The following is a 22,701-nucleotide window of genomic DNA, read 5'->3' on the forward strand; positions in this document are numbered from 1 at the left end:
TATCTTAATATATTTCCTGCCTGCAATTAAGTTCCTTCACTGGATGTCATTCAGTCCTTGCAGCTGTGTTTAACAATATGGTTAAAGAATGTGGCCAGTTACCTTTCAATTGCCCCTATTCCTGACAAATAACCTGGGTCATGTGAATACACCACAGATCATGCGGCAGTGTATTGGTTTATGCAATGACAGTAAATTGATGCATTTCGATAAGTGTAAATAGGTAAATCACAAATGAAACAGGCTGTACGGTGTAAACTACTAGAGGAACTGTTTGCAGGATTTGCAGAACTGAAAATTGGGTATTTTCACAGATTCTCACACCCACTAGAAAACTCCTGACAGGACACACACCCACACACTGAGTACATACGTGCACTCAAAAACAGCAAGTCATTATCTTTGTTTTCCAGCCTGTGACTGATTGCCTTTTTCACACCAGTTTAACAACTGTGCTGTTCTTTCTTGGTAAGACTGTAATTATAGTCCAACCGCAAAGGAAGGAGCCCAGTGTGGCGCCTATAAGGTAGCTGCCAACTTTATTTTTATTAGCAAGGCATATACTGTATTTGAAAGCATCTTGCTAGTATTGGTTGACTTGACTATGTAACTAATGTGTCTTGTCTGCCACCTTGTGCACAGTCATTTGCTCTGCTCTGTGTCATCTGGCTCTTTTGTTTGGTTTTGCTTGAAACTTCTTCTCCATCTATGCTGCACACACCTCTAAAAGTTGTTACTCCCGTCCTTTCTCACTGTCACTGAGCAGTAAATCCTAACTGACTGCCATGCTTCAGGACAACCTAACCCTGACTCCGCCTCAAGGTAATTATCCTGTCTCTGACCTGTCTCCTCATATTCCTAGATGTTGTCTGGTACATGCTTACCTCTCTTGTGCACAGCTGTTGCCCTACACATGCTCACCTGACAAGGCCACTGCGGTCTGTATGTATAACTGTGACCTACATGAGCATCTATGCAAGGTACTGTAAGAGGGGTCACTGTGAAACAATATCTTCTTGTGTTTACTCTGTACAATGTCTAGGCCGTGCTGCCAAATAAAGGTGATGCTGGCCATACATCCCCTTCCTGTTATGAATAGATATATGAAAACATAAGATAGTAAACATAGGAGCAGAACATATCTGCAGCATATGTGTGTGAATATTCATATCCTATTAGTAATGTGCATCACATAAGGGACTTATGTTCAGGCAAATAAAACACTTCTTACAGCGAGAAAAATGAAGGAAGTATTGCAGGATTTGCAAACATTGATATCCAATAAAAGACATTTTAAGGCCATTATTTGGCTAAATGAACACTTAGCAGCTGAATGGGACTGTGAACTCTTATACATAGTGTTTCTTGTGTCTGTATGAAAAGACAATCAACAGGATAACGATGCAGAATCATTAACTAGGCAGACATGCAAATTAGTGCAATAACAAGTATCCATGGAATCACCTTTCACCAAAGTGTGCCTGTACTCCTGAGGACAGCCCCTTGCTTTGTGCGAAAGACGTAGTAGAAAGCTACTAAACATCAAAACTGAAAGATGCAAAATAAAAAAATTTAAATGTGAAAAAATAAAAAGGAAGGGGAGGAGTAACAGGGAGGAACAGAGGAGAGGGCTTCTACAGCTGTTGTTAGGCAGTTTCCTCTGATACGAGGTTTTGGCTGTACTCCCAGTTCTTTAGGTAAACTGTCAAAAAAACATGGTTGCCTTATAAGTGCGGGGGGGGGGTGGGGGGGTGGGGGGGGGTGATTGTAAAAGACAAAAGGAGGTTATCATATGGCAAAGACACCAAATCCAAAGTATAAACCGCATTTTCACAAACATTTTTTGGCTTGGGGTTGATGCAACCAGCAGAACAAAAATCACTTTTTCATTAGTCTTGTTCATCTAGGGTTGAAAAATGCTGACACACATAATGTGATGAAATCCAGTCTAAAATCTCAGTGATAAACTGTTGATACAGCAAAACACCCATTTGAAGGTGTAACATTTAAAATGATAACAACAGTGAACAGGATAGCAAGGACATTATCGTTAAGCATTTCGTAATACGTCTTGAAAAGATAAATAATAGCTAGGGTTCAAAGCTAGGGATGCAGATCAAACTCCCACCTGTGTTTATAAATCTACACTTCCTAAAGCTGTTCAGTAGGAGATCGTGCAGGACTGAGAGTGCAGACATCTGCAAAACCTGTTAGCCTCTTATCATGGGATCACGATGATAAGCAGAATCTAAGTCTTTAATCTGCCATGCTGCACGTCTCATTGTGTTTGTGACAGCAGGTGCCGTGAGCTATTTAGACTGTCACCGCAGGCCAGCAGTTTCTCGAGTCGCCGTACTCTATTGTTTTGGCCTCACACAAAGTGGATTTTGTTTTTTTCACCATCTGACATAACCAACATGCTAAGGCCTTAACCTAAGTCCTGGTGAGCTTGGTTCCAAACTCACTCTAATGTTGCAAAAGAAATGTCATTTAAAAATAATACGTTCTAGACATGAAAGGCGAGACGGTTGTTCTTTTCATAATCTGGGGACTCCCAAATGATAGTCTTGGATAAACTCAAAATGCTGATTGTGTGTTGACCATCCAAATTGAACAATTGCATTTGTTTCCATCTGTTTTAATATTCCACTTAAGATGCCAACATGACAGAAAATGAGAGACTCTCCCAGAAAGACGGGCCCTGGGAGAGGTGTTCCGCGATGCTGTTTTCAGTGCGATGGCCTAGATATTACTGTCATTTAATATTGCAAGAAAAAGAAAACACTCAAGGGTACTGCCTTGTCTGAATCTGATATCTCCTTCTAGAATCCTATTTAAATATGAATAGCAGGAAGTGTCCTGCTTCTCAGTTTTTTTTTTTTTTATATCCCCTCTCTTTTATATAACCTCTGTCATAGAATAACACTGAGGGACTTTGTTTTTTATTGGGGTGTTTCTATGAATGTTCCACTGATATGAGCTACAATAGCATCCTTTTCCTCCAGAGGGATTGGAAGTGGGTCCATGAACAAAAAAAGGGAGTACAAATACACTAAAACCACTAAACGGATCACGTAGCAGCAAATTTATTCTAGTTCACAATGATGATTCTATTGACAAAATCTGGGAAAATGCACAGACTAATTGCTAGTGTTTGTGTTGTCTGTTTGTCTTGGGTTGTCTTAGAGCACTCAGTAGTAGAAGGCTATGCATAGGTGGATCATTAGAACATTCACCTATCAAGAGCTCCAACCCCTGTGTGAAATGAAGAATGTTAAATCTAAAAGTCAGTTGGGAAAATGACTGGATGCTCTTTTTAACCCAAATTTAAACAATGCTTATTCTGCCTCTTGTGCATTGTCATTGTGGCTTGTTCATGTTTGTAAAATCCTGGAATAGTAGTACTAAATTTACAGTAAACTGGTTACTGTAGATTTCTCTCTAAACCCTGCACTGAACCTCAGAGCTGCCATTTGCTTAAGAAGCTACAACAGTTGTTTCAATTTTACATTCTTGCTGAAGTAACCTAACAAGTCATCAACAAATGTTTTGTAACTACATATTGTGACACTGTTTATTGTACTGTTTGTGCATTTTGTCCCCCACACCATAATCTGGTTTATAAGAGTGATTAATTAATTAAAACAGTTTCCCAATGTAAAAATAAATAAATAATTATGTATGTGGGAGTAAGTATGTGGAAATGACAAGAAGTGTGCAGAAAAGGAGAAAACAACTCATGTGTCAGTCAGATGACTATGATTTCCTGTTGAATTCCTGTGGATGCAAGTCTCAGCTTTAGCAGTATAGAAAATGATAAAAAAAAAAAGGCTCCTGTTTAAAAACAAATAGTACAGGCATTAACTGCCACTTGCTTAATTTACTGAGCCCCAAGCTGTGACTTTGACTGTAAAGACATAAACTGTCCTGCTCATGTTTTTGCACAGTAAAAAATAACTTTAACACCTTCTGCTCACAAGCACTGAAAGGCTGTGACCCTCAGTGTTACGTAAACTTCCCTTTTCTCTTTGCCATAGCACTTCCTCTGAAATGCCATGTTGCATTCGGGTTAATGCATTGTTGCTGCCCAAAGACGGAATCTGTGTGTGTGTGTGTGTGTGTGTGTGTGTGTGTGTGTGTTTGAGGTGCACAAAGAAATGCCAGAGAGTGACAGATGAAGAAAGAGAGGGAATGTGAGTTTCAGCATTCGTCAACATCCCTCCCATACGTCCACACTTTCTTGGCAGTGGCCTGGCGGGTTACTAAGCTCAAACAACATCAGAACTCTATTACTGTGCTCCAGAAGCATCCACATGTTCTCAGATGGGTGTTATTTAGCCTAATGCCAGACCGTGTAAACACCCCAGCGTGCAGTACAAACATAATGATGTATTTTTGACGCTCCCCTCTCTATGATACCATACTGGAAAGAATGCAGAAGGAGGTCATTGAATATCACTGGTGCTAATTGCTTCTTATGATGGCACACTAAGATAGCAGGGGAGAAAGCCATAATGCCCCGTCAAAGTCGAGCGGCTCGGATTGCTCCATGGCAAGACAGCGTCTTGAAACAAAAACAGTGACACAAGACAGAAGTGAGGTTTTGGACAGGATGCGTTATGTTATTTTCACTCGTATGAGTCTGCTAGTGCCTGCCTCTCTACCTCTGGGGACGAGCCAGAAACAATCACAGACTCACTGAAACTTGGCACATATGTTCATTTTTCTCTTTTCTTTCTCTCAAGCTCTTGTCTGCCAGAGAGGCATCCAGAGGGAGAGAAACAGGGCTTGGCAGAACAAGTCCATGTTTTGATTCCACTATTCCTGACTGCCAGGGGAACCAAACTGGTCCTCGGTCCAACATGTGTTCTCCCGTACTTTGTTGAAGTAAAAGCAGATATCTGATAGGATTTTAAAAGCCGCAGTTGCAAAAAATGCTAAATTTGGCCTGTGCATGTCATCACTGAAAAAAGATCCTCTGCAACGCATCTCTCTTTTCCCGTTTTCCTATTTGGTTATATCTTGTAGTTTGTTTTTTTTTTCAGCTTTCTTTGCATCACATTTCAAGTCAAAGACTGTGGAACTTTGGAAGCACCTGTTACAAGCGGGAAACTGTGTGCATTGCTGTAGACAGAGGTTGATCATGGTTCATGGGGATTTCCCGGTCATTTGGCCTTTTTACAGCATGTAGACTGTAAACTTTTATTCAGAGGGACAGTTGTATAAGAAAACAGAGGCTTTCTTGGTTTAGTACTAACGGGTATTACACTCTGTATTCATCCGGTGAAACAAATGCAACGACAAGGTGTGAGCAGGTTGCCCAACATGTCTCCCACTCAGTTTGGCTGCTTAAGAGCTTGTTTATATTTTTCTAAATCCATGTGTTGTGCAAAGGGCCAATTTAATGATGCGATTACAGGTGACAGCACAACACAGGAGTTCTCAACATGGGGTCGATGTTGTTGGGGTGGCACATCTCACAGGGTAAACACTTCACAAAGCTTTAATCGAACTGTGTTAAAATACCCCTCGGGTACTGTTGATTATGATTGTGTGATGGGAAACAGATGTATGGGTCTCCAGTACAAATCCAATTAGACACGTATGTTTACATTTACTGGTAAAGTTGGACATAACCGCACTAACCAAAATTGTGTTGCTAAATGTAGTGTTCTTAATACCAAATTCATCAATATTTACCATTTTCCAACCTTTTCTGGAGCGTCACTTCTGGGAAACTTTGGGTTCTTAAATTACTCGTCCACCCCAAGAGTTCAAATTGTTTACTAGCAAAAATAGAAGCCCAGGCCGAAAGGGAAAAACACAGTGTGTTGCCAAACTCCAGATGTCCAGTAACTTTGAAAATGTGACCTGTGATTGGTCCTGGTGCTGTTTCCTGTGTTTCATGATTTCACCTGCAGAAGTTCAGACAAGCAATTGTTTTCTTTCCCAGAGACTCTAGGAGCACTTCTCGGTAATGGGCTGTGGCAACACTGTTTCTAAAGTATGTCTAATACTACCTCCATGCCCTGCAGGGTAAAAGACAGCGAAGTGTGTTTGTGTAAGCCTGTGTGTGGTTGTGTATGTGAATGGGTTTTTCAACAGGGCTTTTCACTTTTGTACTTTGAGCTGAGAAAAGGTGGGTTCTGGTGTGCATCCTAATTCTTCTGCATTTTTGTCTGTTTCTCAGTGTGTGCACCTACGGTACATCATGAAACCAACCTGCGTGTGAATAGGGCCCGAGGAAAATATGATAGGCTAATGATAGGCCTGGCTTACGACCGCCCCACAAAGGCACTCTCCGACTGCATTGTGTACACTATTGTGTTAGGGAAAAAAATAACTCAGTGTGCTATAGCAGCACTTGGGATTATGAAATAGGCATGGAGACAGAAAAAAAGATGAAATAAACATCAGAATGAATCTGAAATTAAGTCTGGGTATGGCAGTCCTTTTAAAAGGTACTGCAAGGCAAATAACGTTGCAGAGTTTTTGTGTGCATGCTGCATAATACAGCTTTCCCCCCTGGTAGTGGTAAAGTGCCCAGTATGGTCATGTTAAGCATTTGTCTTCACTCCAATCTACTGTTCTTCACCTCAGTTGAACTTGAACTCGGACCTTATAGTCGCAGGGTGGGTTACTGCATTCTCGCTTCCCATGCAGAGGTAGAATAAATGGTGAGAATCCCGTGCTAATGAAAACAGAGCAGAACGAACATTTTACTGCCTTCCAACCAGCACTGTGTACAGAGCAGCCTGGGTGGTATGATCGCAAGTCCAATAACTCCATAATTTCAGCTTTCCCTTCATTTCCATTAGGAACTGTAGATAATGCACAAAATTCATATTGTCTGTCCAGTACTGTGGTACAGCAGGTGTGCGAGCCGCCATTTGATGAAAAGAACAAACCACAACACACCACCTCCTAATATTAAGTATTATGCAAGCTGTGCTACCATCTTTTTAGAGAGAGTAATTATAACATGTTGACTGCTTGTGATATTACTCACTCTTAATTACAGGGCTGTGCGTGTGTATGTGTTGACAGGCTGGCTTACTATCTAAATAGGCGCCATAGCTGTGGTCCAAACAGATAAGGCAATGAGCACAAGCCATGGTCACTCTAAACCCCTCTTCCCTCAGACTTATGTAAGTCCAACAGCTGCCAACTGGAACAACTGAGATGAAGAGACAGTGATAGACAGAAAGAAGCAAAAGTGGGAGAGGAAAAGAGCAAGGGCAGGGAAACAGGGAAGAGTTATGGCAAATAAAGGAGGGAAAGGCAAACAACGTTGCATAAACTTGACACGTGAAAGAATAGACAGATTTTAATGGATGGGTGGTACTGCTTCCCTCCTTTGAAGTATTTGTGGATTCATTTCTTCAAAAAGAATGCTTCCATCCTTTCTTTGTTGAATTATTTCCCAATGTGCACTTTCCAAAACCAAGTGTGTGTGCTCAGCTGTGCTGTGGTGTGGTGGGGTGAATGTCCTCCTAATTATTTTGGCGTGATTTTTATTGTTTGTGGGCATGTCTCTGGAATACATTTTGTAAAGTCATGTTTGAATTTATGTTGTAGAGCTCAGCCTCATGGGCTTCGGTCTAAAGAGATTTCACTAGCAACCACAAGATCATTCTGTACAAGATTTGCTCCATGACCACAACACAAATGAACAACTATTTCCTTGACACATGGGTAATGGATAGTTTGATTTGTAAATCCAGTATCCTGTCACAGACATTAAGAAATTAAAATACTTTCATTTGATTTATAAAATGCGGATTTTTTTTTAAATGGCTAAATAAGTTTTATTTTTAATGTCCGTTAACTTTATATTGTGTGCACTTTATGAAAGCAGGCTCATTCAGGAAGTATTTTTTAATCCCTAACATATGTATCTTCTTCTTGCATTTAATCTTGTTTTTCCAACACAAAGCAGATACATTTCTAAAATATAGGTGTGGTCAATGTCTTCCAATAATTTCCAGCTCATCTTTTCCAGTTCACACAATCTTGGGAATCTGACTTGAATGACAAACTTGATCTGTTACTTATAGATTTATAATCCGCCTTTGGTACATACTGTACTGTATCACAGCTCTCTGTCACTCGGGACAAAAGAGCTTAGCTGGAATCTGCTGTGGTGATGTGTCAATAACAGCGTTATCCTGTGGGTCACCTCTGTGTACTGTATACTGTAAGTGCAGTTGTGTGTGTGTCTGTTTGTGTGTGTCCCTCAGATTAGACAGAGGAATTACTCATTCGCTTGCAGCTGTCATTGAATAGTACTGGCATGATTTTAAGGTTATATGTATTAAAAGTATTAAAAACAATAGCAACAAAAACATTTGCTAATAAGGTTATATTGTGACATCTTTGTACGTAGTTCGTAAAAAATGTACGCGGCTGGATTCATTTTTGTCAAATATTTCTATCAAAAGACCAAAACCAGCAATCCATCTTTCAGTATGTTCAGACATCCCCAACATGTCTATACCGTCAGCATTGTGGACATACAATTGTAAAATAAATTGGTCATGAGTATATAGTTTTAATGTGTTGAAATGGGCACAGCAGTCTTCAGTAAAGGCTTCTCAAACACGAGTTGTTTTGGTCGTTCGGAGTGAGTATGTTAACCTGTAGAGGCACACTCACAAGCATTTACCGCAACTACCATCAGTGACATCATCTGAACGAAGGAACATGTCATCCAGTGCAATGGTGTGGTTCATTGGTGAGAGGAGTTCCTTGCCTCAGATTAGGAGCTATGTTATATCAGCCTTTAGCAACACAGATAATACTTGTTTGTTAGTTCTTTATTTGGTTTTGATGCTTTCACGGGACTTGCTAAAAAGAGAAAAGGTTATTAAAAATGACCAGACATTCAGGTAAAAAATCTTTTTTTTAAAAAAAAGTCAATTTGAGAGGTGTATAAATGGAGAACATTTTATTTATTACAGAAATGTTATTTTATTTTTTGATTTATTACGTAATGTAACTATAAGGAAAAGAAAGATGTCAGGTATTTTGATCATAAAAACAAAAAACTTTTTTGAGAATTATTCAAAACAAAGCGCACAGAAGACAATGTAACACCAATCTGATGAGCATGTTATGTTTGCCATGTTGCCAGGGGCAACTGAATATGGAACAACAGCTGTGTTGATTAAATGAAGGCCTGTACACAGGAGGTTGCATCAACCTATGGTACAGGGTGTGTCTGTGGATTTCAGAGTTGACACACACACACATACACAACTTGTTACAAAGGATGGTAATAATTGCATTGTGTGTGTGCATGGGAGGTAAATGTGTGTGTTAAAAAACTGCATTTTCTTCAAGGATCACCTACTGAGGAGCACTGAAAAGCACCCACGCGCTCTAATTCACACAAACGGGCACACACACACTTGAAGACAAGCAATTCAACAGTGGTTCCAGGCACCTTCTGGCACGGCACCAAGGGCAGTCACAAAAACAAGGCAGTAACTCAAGTGCTGCCTCAAAAAAAATCCATTCCTTCCATGTAAATCCCTCTTTAAATGAGCCCTTAGTTGATAAAATCAAACACATTTCTAATTCTTAGTGCAACCAGATCAATTATATAGCAGCATATGTTAGAAAACCTCAGACTGTATTTTCTAATATATATATAAAAAAAAGCTCTGGCTGTTAAAAGTCAAAATGTGTGTTACTGAGGCAGCTCATAGAAAACAACAATAAGCCAAACACATTTTACTTCCTCCAGCCACTAAAATATAACTTCCTTTAGCTACAGTAAAGTAAAAGGTTGTGACTTTTACCACAGACGTCTGCCATCTATCTACATCTTAGACTAAGTGTCAACAGCACCCTATTTTTAGCAAGTCCTGTCTGTGTTTTGTCTTTGCGCTGGTCTCCTGTCTGGCTTTTTGTCTACCTCTGACCCTTTCTCTAGCAACATCTCCCTCTCGCTCTCTCCTGGAATCACCATTTTGGCCTTTGTTTTTTAGGGATCGCTTCCCAAGATTAGTCTGGCCACGAATCTATTCTTCCAGTCCGACTTCCTTCTCTTTGCGTTCTCACCGCTAATCCCTGTTTTTTTGTTTACAGCCATCTCCCCTGCCACTTGCAACCCATGAACTTATGTAACTCCCCTCAAACTTCCTTTTCCTTTTTGCAGGAGACAGTAAGTCACACTATTAAACTTTTGTTGCGCAAAAAAAAAAAAAAGCACTTGGATTCAACTATGTAATTTGATACAGTCTTTAACATGGATGTGTTTTACATCTACCTACAAGTCTTTTATGTGGCAAAACTGGCAGAGACAACACATTATGTTATTGAAGGTTCTATGTAGGACTAAACATTATCCTGCTCTCTCCCAGGATGTCTTAGCAGTGACAGGGAGGTGATGTTTTATTTCAGCTCTGGTGCAGCCGTTAGCTTCTCCCAGGTCCCTGTGCTTGTTACGGCTTGTAGCAGCTTGTGATAATTTATAGACCATGGTGCTGTGTGTTTGAGTTGATTGTGGCCATTTTCACACAAATAGAGACTATAGATGAAAGTGTGTTTTGTTCATCTCATCATACATCTTTGTATCCATTTCTCAGCTTATATACATTGTTATGAGCTGAACACTGTACCCTGCAATACAAACAAGTAAATGTCTTTTAGTCACGGTGCCACAGGTTCAAATGTCATTCAGTGGCCTTGTTTTTTCCTGTATATCCATTAAGTAACTATCTCGCTATAATTTCCTTTTGACTTATTATGCAATCATGCAAACTGACATGGAATCTTTCTCCGGCTTTCAAAAAGCTGTTCCAGCAGTTTCTTAGCCACACCTTGGTTTGGGGATTGTTGAGTACAGTTAAAGGATTCCTAGATGCTTACACAAGGCCAATAGAGTTTCCATAAAATTTCCACAAAGGATCTCTGGATGTAGGAATCCAAAAACTGTGACGTGTGTAGCAAAGTTATTTTGTGGTTTGTATTTGGATCATGGAGTGGAACTTTAAAGCAAAGTGGGGTCTTTGACACAGCTGGATCCTGTCTCCACTCATGTTCAGTAGTCAACTGGACCAAAGCCGAGGGTTAAGGGTCATCTTAGGCCAAAGAGATAAACTTTTACCACTGTAATGAGGCCCGAAAATCGGGTCTTATAAACAAAGAGATGGTTTTTGCCTGACATAACTTTTTTCTTCTGGTTTTCATTCTACAACATCTTCTTGGTTATACTTTTCTAGCGGCTTCGTGTCAATTAAAACACGTTGCCAATAAGCTGAATTTGGTTTTGGTGCTTTTATTTATTAGACAGTTTAATGAAAGTCTACCTCTCCATTGCTTAAAACAATTTCTTCACCCTTAAAAGATTTACTAAACCAATAAATGTGAATGGCACATTAGTGGGTGCTGAAGTAAAAGACACCTTTTATGAGGTTCTGACACTTTGTGCTTTTTTTTCCTTTTTTTTTTTGACTGCTTGCTGACAGAAGTCATGTGATAAACATTTGTGTCATCACAGCAGGGTCCTCACCCCTCTTCACCTTGGGACGTACAGTAGTGGTCTTTAATGGCTGATAAGTGCTGGAGATGTGCACTTCTCTCGTAACTAACTCTCTGAGGCTAAAAGCAAATCACCACATTTCCTCTGGTTTTATCATGTGGATCACAGGTCACACATCACCCTCAAGGCTTTCTGCGTCAAACAACTAATACATAACTTGAAATTCTGCTCTCAGCACTTTTCTGTGACCCTTGAAGCATTTACATAACACGTTTACTCGCTGCCTCCACTGCTTCATACTGACATTCATCAGGTCTAACAGATTTTTCTGGCACGCTTCCTCGAGCAATGCTGAACATTTTATTCTGTTAACATGTGGTGAATGAGAATGATGGCTGCATGGCAGATTGACCACCCAGGGTACGGTCACAGTATAAACCTTAGCCAGGCTTTCATCAGAAGTTAGGCCCTCCCGAACCAAGCATTTTAAAAATGTATGAGCCGCTGCCAACCGAAGCTCAGCAATGCTGCTTTTTTACTTGCAACTGACAAACAGGATGTGATTGCGAGTGTAAGTGTGAATGAAGGCATGCGTCTGTGTTTCTGCCTGATAGATAGTGAGGGTACACTAATCAATGTTTTAATCCTGCAAGTAAGCCTATCACTAAAAGCCACATGATCCATGTCTGTGATTCCATCTTGAGAAGGCACAGTTCAGGAACAAAGTCTATAGGCTGAAGGTTTTATTTGTCAGGCAGACGAATGAGCTGGCACCGAGATTGACCCACTGGCCAAAAATGTTGGGACTTGTTTTTTATCAACTTGTGGGAGACACGAACAAAGTGGGTAATACACACTGCAGGCTGGTCACCTTATTCACATAGATGATTTTCTGCTGAATCATTTTCTAACTACACCAAGCACTAAATGACTTTTTTTTGCCCCTTTACATTTTTGAACTCCTTTGTTTTTGAAGGAACGAGTGAAGTTGCAAAGGAGCAGCAGTAGCTTTATGACTAAGTCTGAGTAGCAGAAAACTCTTGTGTAACATTTTAAACAAAGCCTCGCCAGCATTAGTCAAGGTATGATGCTGTAACCACTGAACGTACTGAATGATAACTCATCTGAACATGTCCAAGTAGCATAGGAACACTTTGAATATACTGTCCTGAACATGTTTGTTTGACAAGCACTATTTGTTTGCTGATTTCTTTAGCCAGAGAGTACTGGCTCAAGCTGAGGCGGCAGTCCTCAACCCAAACTTCCTTCATCCACTGTTCTTCCTCCTACAGTTTCCTAATGGCGCACCCTGACTACCATAAATAAATTAGGAACAGAATGTTCCTTCATTAAATAATGCAGCTCCACAGCAAGAACAATATCGCCTTAACAGGTGTTACATTAATGAACTTTAAAACTGCTGTTATGCAACTTAACAGATGGAAAAATAAAGTGGGTATGTGGAAGTTCTCCAAGTAGCCTATATATGATGTTTGAGTGAAGCAGCCCTGCAGTATCAAGCAGGTATTAAATGCAAATTGTACTTTTTCTGCTTTCTTTTCTTATTGTTGTGGCTCTTATTGCCAAAAGCTACAAAATCAAATTAAATCTTGTCAAGGTCTAATCCTTGCTGCTTTGTTCCCTTTCACTTGCAATACATCAGAAATGATTTTCACTTGTGCTGAACTCCCTGCAGTCATGCGATACCAATCTGCACCACAGGAGATTAGAAACTGTCTTTAACAAACAGGTTAAATTTTAACCTGAGTGGATTCCGTAGAAGCTTGGCCACGGAAAACTTTGACTAAATGCTGATAATAGATGATTTTTATCATCTGCAAATACCAGACCGAATGATAACAAATACAATTCCTAAATATGATCAAACTAAGTATGATCAGAATGCAGTATTATAAAAGTTTTTTTTGAGCAAAGGATGTACTTTTTTATCTTTACCATCTAAAGTTTATTTAAAGAGTATAGGTGTTGGTGTGCTTTTTTAAGTTTAGAAAAATAAACCTGAAACAGCTTTATGAAGAGAAAGTATGAAGAGCATAAAAGCCAGTGTGGGATTTTAGATGTACGGTGACTTCCATACAAAAGGCATTAGGGAAAAAAACAAGGCACTGGTATGAGTGGTGGAAAAGACAGTGTAAAGGTTTTTTCCAAACACCACCACAAACAAAACAGAAAACCCCTCTTTTGTTGCCAGATTATCGTATTGTAACATATATCCAGCGCTATCTGACATATATGTCGTGATGATTTAACACACATCTCTGCTACACTGACACAAAGGACATAAACTTTGGTATTTATGACATTCAAAGGTGGCTCTTGTGATAACAGGTTAGTGTTGTTTTAGTGTTGTGTTGATTTAATAGTTTAGAGCGCCACATTTTACTGCTCCGATAACCAGACAGACCATATGTAATGACAGCTTTTCCAAGGAATCACTGTACAGTAACTGCTGGCTCAGGGTCAGGAGTTCAGTAACACTGTAGCAATTGGAAAGATTGGAGCTGTTAAATTGAAGCTGAATTCATTTGACAGCATCTGCTAAACAAACTATCAAAGAACCACCAACTTTGTAGCAAGACATTCTCCTGCTCACGAGCACTGTGAGGTGAGCTGCCAAACAGGATTTTGTAAACACCGTTTGGCACAAACAGAGAGTGAATCAGTTCAATTTTAATTGACCTCTAGCAATAAACAACCATTTTAATTACATCAATATGACAAGAAACACTTGTATTAGAATAACTGTGCTTTAAGGTGTGGTTTTTTTTCTCTGATCCGCGATAAGGCTTCTTTTTTCTCAACATTTGTTACTCACAGTGCAAATATGTTTTATAAATATTAACCGCTGTAGATAAAGCTGCAGCATGTAACTCTGCGGTAATATTTTCTGTACATTTACTGTATGATCCAGATAGTTATTGTGGAGAGGTGCTATCATAGGGGGCAGTGACCCAGACCCAAACAGCCTGGAAGCAGCAAGGCAGAGGTTTTCTCTTCTAAAGGTGTTTGAACAAGGATCAGGTGTTTGAACAACCATCCAACCATAATTCATGCTTGACTGATACAATATTTTGGATTTTTAAATTGTGAGTTTATAAAGCTAATACCTGTAGGGCTGGGAGACGAAAACAGACGCTGAGCAGAGCAGAATGGATGATTTAGCATCTCATGTCATTACCTTGATTTCCAACAGTTTTATTCTGTAGTTTTAAATGGCGTCCCTTAAGAAAAACACCGTGTAGTGTTAATCCTTTGTTGATGCTGTGTGAAAGGCATGGATGGATGGTGGAGATGTAAATACACACAATGAGCTTCGTAAGCATTTGGAGCTTTTTTGTTTTCAATATAAAACAAAGTGCATAGATGCAACACTGACAATGTGCGTTTTAAACACATTAACCGCTACACTTTCTTAAAAGTAAAAGAATGCTTTCACACAGGTTTTTTTCAAAAACTAATTTCTGAAACATAATTAAAATGAACATGCTCACCCTGCCCTATACTAAATCCATAATTGTAAATGCTTGGGTCAGCAACTTTGTGGATCCAATAAGCCTGATTAGTCTACATTAACCATCTGGTTCATCTGCACAAAAAAATTATCCGTAAGCAGAACTACCACAGTATTCAGGTTTAATCAGTGTACAGTCTGAAGGATGGAGTTTGTACTAAATGTAGAGAACATTTTTCATTTGAGTTTAAATGAAAGTTACTCTAACATGTGCCCATGATAAGAGCAAACAGACCCACCTGTGGAAGAAGAGCAGTATAGACAGCATCGTCTGGTCTATGTTTCTGTTGCAAATCCCCTCATTGAGAAGGAAGCAGGGGTCTCTCACCACTGACTCCAGAGAGTCCTGCCTCATTATGTTGTTCAGCTTGTCCGTATTCAGGTTCTGATACATCAGCTGGTTGCGGAGCTGTCGAAAGTGAGTTACACTGGGGCTGGTTGGACTTCCTGGCAGGCCCCCTGTAGTACTGAGGCCCTGAGCTTGGCTGCTAGACATGGATTCATCACAGCCATTGGCCAGGTCCAGACAGCAACTGCAACAGTCCAGGCCGATGGGAGAGCGGCAGTCATCGTCTGACATCTCGAAGAGCAGGTGGATGAAAAGGAAGGACACCCAGGTGAAGGGAAAGGTGCAGGGATCTCAGTGAGGGATGTCAGAAATTGAAGCGTATAAATAAATAAAAAAAAACAAAAAAAACAGATGTCACTAAAAGAGTGTGTTTCTCACAGAGACAGTCAGGCAGGCCGGTCTAGTGTATCATCCTGTCTTCACTCCAGGGCCAGGATAGGAGACCTAAATGGCAGGTTGAGCCCCTCCCTGAGACGTGCAGTCTCGCTGGGCCACTGTGCCTGCTTCTATCCCTTAGTTTTCCCTCCTGTGGGTCTGCAGCATTTACCCTTTTGTTCAGTACTGACGCTGCTGCAATGTTTTGCTACTGTGGCTTGAGAAGAGTGAACGCCCCACACACACACACGCACACACACACAAACACACACGCTTACACCGATTCAGCAGGAGTGCGCATGAAAGAAAACCCAGAAGCTGCTTGCTACTTATCACTTTTTTCCCTGCACTTTTTTTGGCGTGCCTGGAGACAGAGGGAGGCGACAATAAATGGAGAGAGAGACAGAAGCAGAGGGTGGGGAAACCCTTGTGATTGGGAAATCCACTGCTGGTTACAAGTACTGGGTCCTCCTCCTTTCTTTTTTAGCTTAGCTGTGGATACATTAGGCTAAAGGAAGTACACAGAGGAGATGAGCCTCAGACCGTGCTTGAAACGTGCCTCCAGCTCCACCCTGCCATGCTGACAGCACAAGGAGTGGCTGGGTGAGGGAGGTTTCAGGAACGCACAGTCACGACGACATGTCTGTTCAGAAAATTTCTAAAAGAAGAAAAACAAAGTGTTTCCAGTCGATGTGAGTTGCTAGCACTGCATTGTACATGCTTGCCAATTAAAGGAAATGTGTCTTTTGTTGAGTGTGTGGGATTTTCTGCATCAGTTGACCTTTATACTTCAGTCTTTTTAATAATACAATTAAATATACTTAAAGATAAATGGACCGCCCATCGGAGTTCAGTACCTCTGTTTGTGGTGGTGTATCGCAGGTGAGCGGGTAGTAACAGGCTAATGAAAGGCAATAGACAGGGTTGTGCAAAACTGTTTCTTCAGCAAATAAAGTTAGTTACAACAAAACTCAATGATTACACAACATACTTTGATGTTATTTTTGCAGTTATGCATGTGCATGATTGTTTTATTTTTCCGACTTGCATTGTAAACATAGTAACTATCTTATCAAGTCCTGTGATTTTGTCCAAATCCATATCTGTTAGACAGTTTTGTATTGGGCAAGAGCATACTTTGTCCTTCAGATGAGTGTTTCACAAGCCATAGTAAACACCAGGCCAATGCCATTGCAGCCATACAGATGGCTCCTGGAGGAATATACTGCTGAGACCCTGACCTCAGCCACTGACCAACAAGTGTACTGCATGCTGTCTACAGATGGCCGGTCACACAAGAACAGAACAGCAAGATAATTACAAATAATATGTCTTCCTCGGAGGCATGCTGCTGTTTCTGCTGCAGTAAAAAATGTCACACCGCACATTGTTGGGTAGCAGTGGGATCAATTAAGCAGAGAAAATGACTGACTATTGCTTTATTGAGTGTGTAATGATGTCCTCGGGCAGCATGGTTGCTACACTTTGGCTAGTGGAAGGATGGGACTGAAGGCTCACTCAGGTAGATGCTGCCATCTAGTGGGCGACTGCTAGTAAAGTCGTTACTGTTTTTAGTCATCAAGCCAAACTGGGTTATAAGGCAGACAAAAAATAAAAATAAAACATTTTGTCCTCCTGAAACATCACAATTAAAATTTTAATTTTCCCCTTACAATTGGACCTTTTCTAGGTTTTTACACGGCAGCTTGTTTATGAATGAATGTAAAGTTTTGATGTATGACTTTGGAGGCCCTGAAAGACGCAGCTGACTGTTCCACCTTATGTGCAATCATTGGAATTTTGCAAAGCTGAGCTAACAGGTTCCTGGCTGTAATTTCATATTTAACACAAAGGGGTATAAATCTATATTTAAGTCCCCAAAGGACAATCCTGTCTCCTTGAAATTGCATTTATATAGTACAGGCTTGAATCACTAATTACATTGTGATGAAAGATGTGATTATCCTTTTAATCAACATTATTTTTATTGAATTAAGTTATTAATCAATGTACTGTACCAGGGATGCAGGGAGGCAATCAGAATGGATGGGAAACTCATGGTATTGTTACACCAGAGACCAAGGTCCTGTATAGTCTGTTATATGGTTCTGGTTAAATGCAAGTAATGACTTTGAGTATAAAAAGTCACTGTAAACCTTATACAGAACTCAGGTATTTGGTTTGATAATGATTTGCAACATAATATTTGTGCTACACTCGATGCAACATATTGTTCTGGAAGGTCTGATATTTAGGCATAAACAAATACATCTAACAGTGTTTAGTAGCAACATATTCACAATTTGTCAAAAAACTTGAATGGTTAATGGGTTAATCTGTGCCGTTTAAATCTGCTACGTGCACTTGTATCTATGGGCCATGATTTCAAGCCACACCCAATCTGTGATGTCACAATAGGTGTTTTGCCTTAAATGGAAAACACCTGCTCTGTTAATATTTAGGCAAGACTGCCAATGGGGGGAGGGGTGCGTGAAGTTTTGCAACATAAAGAACCGTGTAGCAGCACAATTTCAACCCTAAGTGATTAAATGTCTTAAAGTTACACAAAACAATTCCATTTAGTAGATTTCTGCATCACATATTTAGATGCAGACATTGTGGCGGCTGCAGATGTGTAATGCAGTACATGTTATTCTTGGTTCTTGGGTAGCTTACTTATGTTGTGTGAAAATGTCTCCAGAAATATGCACTGCGCTTAGATAAGAGCTGTGGACACTCTATATGAATTATTAATTTGAGGGGAACGGCGTTTTACAGACAGAGTCCCACAACTGTCAAAACTAGGTCAGTGAAACTAGGATGGTGAAAGCATTTTGCTGTTGTGGCACATTCCTACAATGTGTTGAAATAAAACTGATAGGTCCGGTCAGTCAGGCCACATCCTCAGTCTGGTCTCATTTACAGACTGACAAGTGGTAACAGACATGTTTCACTGATGTAATAGTAAACTTGAATTCCAACTGATTGATAATTGAGAACAAACATAACTTTCATTTTTTTTTTGTTTATGTGTTTTGTTTCGTTTACGCACAATGAAAGTTAAAATGGGAAGATGATGAGCTAGTGCATTTGCATGAACACAAGTTAATTTAAATTGCTTCAGTTCCTTTTCACCCATATTTTACCCTAAGCAGTTTCCCCTGTGGGATAAATAAAGTGTATGTATTAGCACCACATGTAAGTTTTACTTATGTATTGCTTTAGCGCTATATGCATGTTTTATGTACATCTATTTGTTTTTGTATTTTACTGCAGCTCTGCCCTTTTATCCAAAATCATTTCCCTCATGGGGGACAAATAAAGAAATCTGACCTAATACACATTTAAAAGCTATGTTGTTCCTGTTTAGACATACAAGGATTGACAACATTACATTCAACCTCAAGGCTATAATTAACTACAGAGCACTGCACAACAGCAAGTTTGTATATACAAGTAAAACAATCATATCATAAGTAATTTTGATCCGATAAATACGACCTGGTAAGACTTTCCTGATGCCAGGGCTAACTGGACCTGTGCCCTACAGTGGCTAAAGAAAAGAACCACTCCCGGGAAGTTCACCTTGAAATATATATTTTTTTATATTGAATCATGATGGACTTATTGTGGCTTTTTATTTCTTTTGACAAAAAGTCAAAGTGGAAGGTGAAACCAAGGGGAGCAAATATTTTCTATACTCTCTGGTAATTCACTTTTCTGAGCCAAAGAAAGGCTCCAAAATACAAATATATAATATTAGCTGGAAATTCTAAACTTATAGGCGTGGACAAAGTCCACCCTGTGTCCAACTGTAAACTCAAATTGAGTATAGAAGGAACTTTGATTTGTTTGTATAAGCGTTATCTTATCACAGTTAATACAAATCCAGCCAAAGTGGCGAAGCGCACGTTCCTCCTATTTGTCTAATCTTTGTAACAACATTAATCAACCTATGTTGGGGACAATTAGTACTGGCCAGACAATATGTAGGTCAGACTGCTACTTAAATATTGTCACATGGAGTTCAAAGCAGGATAACATGGCAATCATGTTCAGTGCATCTGAGCCTAACATAGCCAATAGTAAACACAAATACCTACTGTACAACCTCCGACGTATAAATACTTCTATCGATACATGCATTCATGCTGTCAAAAATACATCATTAAAAACTTTAGTTGCTACTGTACATGTTTAAATGACATTTGGTTCGAATAACATACGACTGACAAAAAATATTATGATATAGAAATGAACCCTGTTAAAGTAATATTAATGTTCTGACACTAGAGGGCAGTGAAAGCAAACAAAATATAAGTACACCTCGATACAAGTTAAGATGAAGAGAACGGCCTTTATTGTCACCCTTTGTAACCTATTGCAGGGTGTCATCGTTGTGGTGTAAAAATAGAGGGGGTGGAGAAGCTGCCCCTTGTTTACAGCTATTGCTACAGTATAAGTTTAAAAAGAATCTTGTTTTTCATCACAGTGTAGTTACAGGTAAGTAACGTGTAATTTGTGGTCATCACCAAGCTCAATGAATCTTAACAATTGTGTTTGCAGCTTAGCACTAGTTGTTTTTGTGTACTGTCATACACGTTAGAGCAAAGTATGTACAACGGTGTTCATGACCAGGACACACTGCAAAATAGTAGAAATGTCCAGCGCTGATTGGACAGCGACATCCTGGGGGAGGAGAATTCAATGCACAAGACGTTTTGTGACATGATTGGAATACTTGTTCACAATCCATATTAACGGCTTTAAAAACGGACTTGTTTCCTGGGTGTTTGGGTAATACAAAGTATACCTATAATTTAACAATAAGACAGAGTACATTTTTTTAACTCAGTGTTCTGCAGAGGACTCCACTTCTGTGAACCATGGTTATCATAGTGCATCACTTCGTCCTTGTGCTTTTGATCCGTTGCCTCAGGCTGTGATTGGCCAGGACACTGGGGCCAGACAACCTCAAATCGTCTCATTGGCTGGTGAGATATGGTGAATAATCCTAAACTCTTCTCACCCTCTGAGGATTAAATTTGCTGTCCAGTCATCTTTTAAAAGTGTGTCCCACTGCTCAGGCTTGGATTGTGGAACAGCAAGGCACAAACTCTTTACGGGAAATCCCTCATCACAGGAACATACAGCACCGAAGCCGAGTAGTGAGCTTAGCTCCCTGTGGAGGAGATTCAGGCCATGACATAAGCCAGAGAAGTAATTACCGTTGTCATAAACTTGGGGTCTGAACTTTCTTCCCTCCCGACTCTCATGGCTCGGTCTCATACACTCCCCAGCTTCCCCCACATCTTTCATTTCTACTCTACTACTTGAATTCTGTGTTGTTAGTCTTTTCTGTCTTTTTTTGCCTCTTAATATATCTCTGAAATATATTTCAGACTCCTGGAAAAGGAAGCCTGTATCGATTCCATGTAAATACCACTATTACCATTACTACACATCAAATATCATTATTTATTTCTTTTATACTGTTTGATTTTCTATAGCAAATAAGTGTTACCACATGAGAAGGGCTTATTTAGCTTTACACAGTAGCTTTATTTAAAATACAATAATTACACAGATGTTAATGACCCTTTATGATGGGTTAGGGTTAGATCGGGAAAAACACTTTTTGCACTCCTCTCACTGACAGTGAAACCTTTGAGTTCAGGCTAAATAAAAAATTTGGACCAGATCTGTCAGAGAATTGTTGAAAAAGAGAAATACAGACGTAAACGGTTATTTGTTGTCAAAGAACCATGATCCCTGTTAATTCTATTATTCATACTGGTCACTTTATTAGGAAGACCTGTACAATCTAATGCAATCGCTCTGAATTCAGCTTTTAAAATGTTAGAATATCTCAGTTTGTAAGTTGAAGCTGTCAGAAAAGGTGATACGTCTACTTTGTGTTATAGAAGAAAGAATCTGGATTTATTTATTTTTTTAACAACAATGCAGAAGTGTCCACACTGATGATTTATCTCTGCAGTCTGTGTTTGAAATGCTGCTGCTTTGATTTATGTACTCGGTGTGTCCACTGGTTGTGTCTTTAGCTAATTTTAAGTTCAGTTTGTGCTTAGCAGCTGATGTACTTTCAACAGCTGCCCATAGGTATCACTGCAAACACACTCTCAGTGAAAGCTTTTTTGAAATGATTGTTATGCTTTTGTAATCTTGTGGGGGACATTACATCTAAATGGCAATGTGCTTTGCAGCCTATGTAATAGAAATTGGCAATATGTTTTTGTAACACTTCTAACTCTTATTAGACGCGAAGAGCAGAAGCTCTTTACAAATTGCGACATTTGTGACTAAACTTTCTGCTGATGCTCAATTTATAATAAAGTGCAGGTGGAACTTCTTAAAGTCAGGTCTGTACACTGAGCGCAGCTCAGTAAAGAGCAATACACCTCACAATAAATAGCATCCCTGTTACTTCAAACGCTCTGTAATTCAAAGGTTTAACAGTATGCATGACATATGGTGTTGCAAACCATGATTGTTTGGCATTTTTGGCATTTTGTTAAACTAAAACAGGAGGTGTTGATTAATGTGAAAACAGTTTAACCACCTGCTTATTGACATATGTGCATAATCGCCCAGCTGTGCCTGTGCTGCCAGCTGGATTGTGTGTAGGAACATCTCACGGAAAGGTGCAAAATGGTGATTATTGTTAATAGAAGCAAAATAAATAAAATAGCCACTGTTCTCAAAAATGCATGTGAGGAAAAATCTACAAAATGTCTACATAAATTTAGACATTGACAGTTTCACACAGTTTAACAACACGGCATTTAACATGTACATTGACATGGCATTTATCTGCCTTTAATTCATGCATGCACACAGCCTAGCACCTGTAACCTATAGATTACATTATGTCAAAGTAGCATAAATTATACAGCGCTGTTTTTCTATGTGCTATCAGATAAAAGGTTTAACATGGCA

The 22,701-nt window shown here is 39.6% G+C and overlaps 1 protein-coding gene across 2 annotated transcripts in view; it reads right to left on the reverse strand.

Moving 5' to 3' along the window:
- The window catches only part of tsc22d3 (TSC22 domain family, member 3), a 31,245-nt gene extending 15,192 nt beyond the window's left edge, over positions 1 to 16,053 (reverse strand). Inside the window, exons 1-2 of one of the 2 annotated variants that reach the window (XM_067517798.1) lie at positions 15,748 to 16,053; positions 15,260 to 15,600 (exon numbers count right to left, since the gene is read on the reverse strand). In XM_067517798.1, coding sequence (XP_067373899.1) covers positions 15,260 to 15,600 — 341 coding nt within the window. In that variant the 5' untranslated portion in view covers positions 15,748 to 16,053. Of the gene's footprint in view, positions 1 to 15,259 lie in introns of both variants that reach the window. The other variant, XM_067517797.1, reaches the window with a different exon arrangement.
- Positions 16,054 to 22,701: the final 6,648 nt, after the last annotated feature.

The sequence above is a fragment of the Channa argus genome, chromosome 10 (genome assembly GCF_033026475.1).
Source record: "Channa argus isolate prfri chromosome 10, Channa argus male v1.0, whole genome shotgun sequence".
In the NCBI taxonomy this organism is placed as follows: domain Eukaryota; kingdom Metazoa; phylum Chordata; class Actinopteri; order Anabantiformes; family Channidae; genus Channa; species Channa argus.